Source organism: Cyprinus carpio, chromosome B16 (assembly GCF_018340385.1).
Source record: "Cyprinus carpio isolate SPL01 chromosome B16, ASM1834038v1, whole genome shotgun sequence".
NCBI classification, from domain to species: Eukaryota; Metazoa; Chordata; class Actinopteri; order Cypriniformes; family Cyprinidae; genus Cyprinus; species Cyprinus carpio.
In genome coordinates, this window is record NC_056612.1 from 8,623,499 (window position 1) to 8,628,688 (window position 5,190).

General features: G+C 31.7%; 1 protein-coding gene across 1 annotated transcript; it reads right to left on the minus strand.

Annotated features, from left to right (window-relative positions):
- Positions 1–4,460: 4,460 nt before the first annotated feature.
- Positions 4,461–5,071, minus strand: LOC122139951 (centrosomal protein of 192 kDa-like). Its single transcript, XM_042740523.1, has 3 exons — positions 5,040–5,071; positions 4,809–4,928; positions 4,461–4,604 (listed from the first exon to the last, which is right to left on the minus strand). The coding sequence occupies exons 1-3, from the start codon at positions 5,043–5,045 to the stop codon at positions 4,491–4,493; spliced, it is 240 nt and encodes a 79-aa protein (XP_042596457.1). The 5' UTR covers positions 5,046–5,071; the 3' UTR covers positions 4,461–4,490.
- Between the last annotated feature and the right edge of the window lie 119 nt (positions 5,072–5,190).

Here is a 5,190-nt window from a genome sequence, read left to right on the forward strand (position 1 = left end):
ATATACATATACATATATATATATATATATATATATATATATATACATATATACATATATATATATATATATATATATATATATATATACATATATATACATATATATAAGTACTGCCAAAATGATTAATCGCATCCAAAATAAATACATAATGTGTGTATACGGTTTGTATATTTATTATATATATATAAATAGGCCTGCATACACATAAATGTATATATGTAAGAAAATTTTTACGTTTGTATATTAAATATATTTATATATAATTTATATGAATATAAATATATACATGCAAATACGTGTAAATATTTTCAAAATATATGCTGTATGTGTTTTCTTATATATATATATTATATATATATATATATATATATATATTATATATATATAATATATAATATATAATATATATATATATATATATTAGGGCTGTCAAATGATTAATCACGATTAATCACGTCCAAAATAAAAAGTTTTGTTTACATAATATATGTATGTGTACAGGGTATATTTATTATGTATATACAAATACACACACATATTATGCATGTGTGAAAATATATACATACATAAATATTTATATATTTATATTCTTATATTTTATATTATATATAAATATATTTAATATATAAACATAACATATTCTTCTTAAATATATACATGCATGTGTGTGTATTTATATATACATAATAAATATACACAGTATAACAACATATATTATGTAAACAAAACTTTTATTTTGGATGTGATTAATCGTGATTAATCATTTGACAGCCCTAATATTATATATATATATATATATATATATATATATATATATATATATATATATATATATATATTTATACACAGTACAATAGTATGTAAACAAAAAATTTTTTGGATGCAAATACGTAATATTTTTACAGCACTATATAATATATATATGAGTTTTATATACATTATATATACACCATTCAAATGTTTGGAATGATTTAATGTTTTAAGTATCTTATATGCTTCACAAGGCTGTATGAAATTAATATAAAGTACAGAAGAAATCCTATTATTGTAAAATGTAATTACAGTTTAAAACAACTATTTTCTATTTTAATATTTTTGAAAGTTTATTTATTCTTGTGATGAAAAAGCTGTATTTTCAGTAGCCCTTACGCTAGACTTCAGTGTCAAATGATCCTTCAGAAATCATTCTATTGTGTTGATTTGGTGCTCAAGAAACCTTTTTTTATTATCACAATGCTTAATATTTTTATGGCTACCGTGGTACATATTTTTAGGGGATTGAGAAATAGAACTACACATATTTTGTAACATGATAAATGTGTTTACTGGCACTTTTGATCAATTCAATTCATCACTGCTAAACAAAATATAATATATATAAAACCTAACCCCAAACTTTTGAACAGTGCTATATTTATTTGGGTTATGAGCTAGATTCTAACCCTTTCCATGAATTTGTAAGTTCATATTTAACTAACTTGTAATGTGTGTTGTGTAAACTAACACTAACATTTTCAAGTATGATGGAATTTTAGAATACAGTGTTCTCTATTGTGAATTTAGATTCTTTTGAATTACCTGCTTGTTTATACCTGCTTATAAATATTATGCGGAAATCTTTGTATACATTGAGGAAGTGATCAGATGATGAGTTTATTCGAATGGGAATGGGCAGAAAAACAACAGCCACCCATTCTAATTCTAAACCTCAGATATGATCATCCCAGTGTGCTTCTTTAGAATATTAGCTACTGAACAGAATTCTTAAAAGCAGAACATGGCTCCAGTGTCTATAATACACATAAATCATGTTTTGTAGTCTTGTGTGTGCATTAACATGCTTTTGAAAAGTTTGGTTTTTATAAAGGCCTCATTGAAGTAAACATTTTAGTTTAGAGGGGAAATATCTCTGCATCCAACAGAATGACAACTGATATTATAATGGAGAATTGCACAAGCCTGTGTTAACTAGAGAATGAATATAATCAAATTATAACAACTGCGTTGCACATGAATTTAGGCCCTAGATATGCATGTCTTCAGACATATAGTTATATTTAAAATGAGTTTTAATGCTTTTTTCCTCTTTTACTTTTAATGAAAATAAAAATTTAATGCTTGTCTTGAATGGAAAAAATGGATGGATTATAAATAAAACAAACATGTATGTTTTAAAAATGTTGACTGCCTAATAAAATAACCATAAACAATAATTCTGCATAAATAGGACACAAATAGTAAAGGTAGGATACACATTAAGACAACTTACCAATAAATACAATTAAGAACTTTTATTTATCAAGAACTGATTTAAAATAAATACACAGGACACACACAAAAAGAAAGGAAGGCAAAAAAAAAAACAATTGTGCAATTTTCTACTAATGGGGATGCAGATCTTTCTTTAAAAATCCATCCATCTTCATTATGTGATAACACTTCTATCAACAAGTGAGCTCATATTAACATTTACACAAAAGGAAACAAAATGACAGAAATTGATATCTGTGGCAAAATATCAAAAATGATGACAAAGTTGTGATTCTGGATATATAATATCCATATTGTGTGGTGCTAATCCAAAAGGCCGTAACTAGATGTGTACAAGAAAAAGGTTTATGTAATGTCCCTAGTGTGGGAGCTCTATGGCTAGTTTAGCAAAAAGGTTTATGTAATGTCTCTTCATTATTCGCTTCGTCCTGCAGTGTCCTCTGCTGGCGGTGAGTGGCTATGTTGAGCTGATCTTCAAAGCAAGGCTTCTCCACTGAGCTCTATGGCTAGTTTAGCGTCTGTGTCCATCTGTACGAGTAGCGTGCCGGAAAACTGGCCCGCAGTGGCTGGCACGAACTGAACAGGGAGGTTGATGTAGTGTTGTGATCTAGGAAAGCACAAGGGAAAAGGATCAAAGACAGACATAAACCAAACTAGCTTGTAAGACTACAGACCAAAAGAGTTAATGGAAAGAGTGGACTGCACATCAACAAGAAATCTCCCGCCAACTGATATACTATGAATAACAAAATATTGGAAGTAGTTTGGGCAGTTTAAAATTTAAACTAAAAATTATTTAAAACACCACACATTTAGTATCCAAATACATGCACAAACCACACACAAAAATCTGACCTGTGGCTGAGCTCTGAATCAGAGCCTTCACATCAGGCACTGGCAGCAGGAAGTGACACGGAACGCTTCAATAAAATCTTTCCACTTGCTATTTTTCCTTACATTGGCTTGTGCAAACAGTAAAACTTTCTACTACTAGAGAAAGAGTAAGCAAGAGAGACTGTAACTCACCTTAGAGAATAATTTGAATGCTTGATGTGGAAAGGCTCTTTAGGACTTATGAATTTTAGCTGCAAGTCAATTAGAAAACCTCAAATTAAGTTTCATGCCAGACATTTAGGACAAGCAGTAATAACACTGCACTCATCAACATGCAAAGACCATTTGTGACTGGATTTGTTAGACTTGAATGTATTTTAGATTTGAATGGTTGCTCTGTGACCCCTTAAAGGAATAGCTCACCCAAAAGTGAACATTTCCTGAAAATGTACTCACCCGAGATGTAGATAAATTTGTTTCTTCATCAGAACGGATGGAGAAATTTAGCATTACATCACTTGCTAACTAATGGATCCTCTGGAGTGAATGGGTGCCGTCAGAATGAGATTTCAGACAACTGATAAAAGCATCACAGCAATCCACAGTCCATCAGTTAATGCTCAAAATACCAGTCCATAATCAATATCTGTTGATGTAAACCTTTTTTTAATCGGTTTTGATATGTAAACAGTGCTTGATCTCTGCATATTTCTCTCCTGAATCAAAAGAAATAAATGACTTTAACTGGAGTAATCAACAACATAGAGGACTTCACAGACGTTAATTAATGATGCTTTTATCAGCTGTTTGGACTCTCATTCTGATGGCACCCATTCACTGCAGAGGATCCTTTGGTGTGCAAATGATGTACTGCTAAATTTCTCCAAATCTATTCCGATGGGTGGGTAAAAAAAAAAACACTTATCAACTACAAACTAATACATTTACATTTTTTTCACATAGAAAAACTAAAGCTACAACATTTATAACACACAGAAACTTTACAAAGACTTTTGTTTATTTAGTGTGTTGTGACGACAGAAATCTGTTCACTTTTGTTTTATTTAGTGTGGACCAACATCTCCAAGGCAGCGGACATGGCACCCCACTAGTGCCACTCGTGTGGCAGGAAATGTGTACAGACTTTGAGGTGCATAAACGCCCGCGTCGGAGGAGTTATTTCTGAAGTTGACCTTCAATGTGCTGGTGGCGCCCACTCGTGTGGCAGGAAATGTGTACAGACACAGAAAAATAATAAAATCACATTTTAGCCTCCTCTATACAGGTCCTTCTCAAAAAATTAGCATATTGTGGTTTTTATGCCTATGACTTTTCCAGTCTTTGAGCCTGCATAGGTCAGATTTCTAGCAGGAATACAAGCCTTACCCAGTCTTTGAGCCTGCAGAATCCAGTCTCTTCCTGTTCTTCACAGTGGCTTCTGTTTTCACCAATGAGCAATTTTCTTGAACACTCAATGCTTCTCCTGCTCTTATGCCCTGCACACATGAATCAATACACTCAACAGGGAAGTACTACCATTCCTCCTTCTGCATTAGTGTCCTTTATTTATGACTGGAATGGCACTTTTAGCTAATAGTCAATGTTATTAGTAGGCAAATTAATAGGGCAGTTACATTAGTTTAGCCCAGCTATGAAACACACATACAGAAAAAAGTAAACTCTGCAGTGATTAGACTCACAGTGCCACACAACTGGAAGCGAACACGGCTCTTGTGTTGAGGTCTGGCTGTTGGGTGACATTCCAAATCCCAAAACTGCGCATAATCTCCCCGGTCACGTGGAAGGAAAGTGAATGGAACCTTTTTACAAAACAAAACAAAACAAAACAAAACAAAAACCTTAAAATCAGTTAAAAGAAAATTCTAGATCTGTCAGAGACGAGATGATGTTTGACACGTCCACACCCCTACCTGCATCCTCTCTTGAATCCCCAAACTTCTCAAAACCTAATCAAAACTAAATGCAAAGAAAAACGCACCAAAAACTACCCAAACCCTAACCAAACACACAACAAACAAACAAAAATCAATAAAAAACCAAAAAAACTCAAATATTAAAAAA

Coding starts and splice junctions, on each gene's coding strand:
- LOC122139951 (XM_042740523.1), bottom strand. Junction 4,605..4,808: donor GCTTCCAGTTGTGTGGCACT/GTGAGTCTAATC, acceptor TCATGTGTGCAG/GGCATAAGAGCAGGAGAAGC.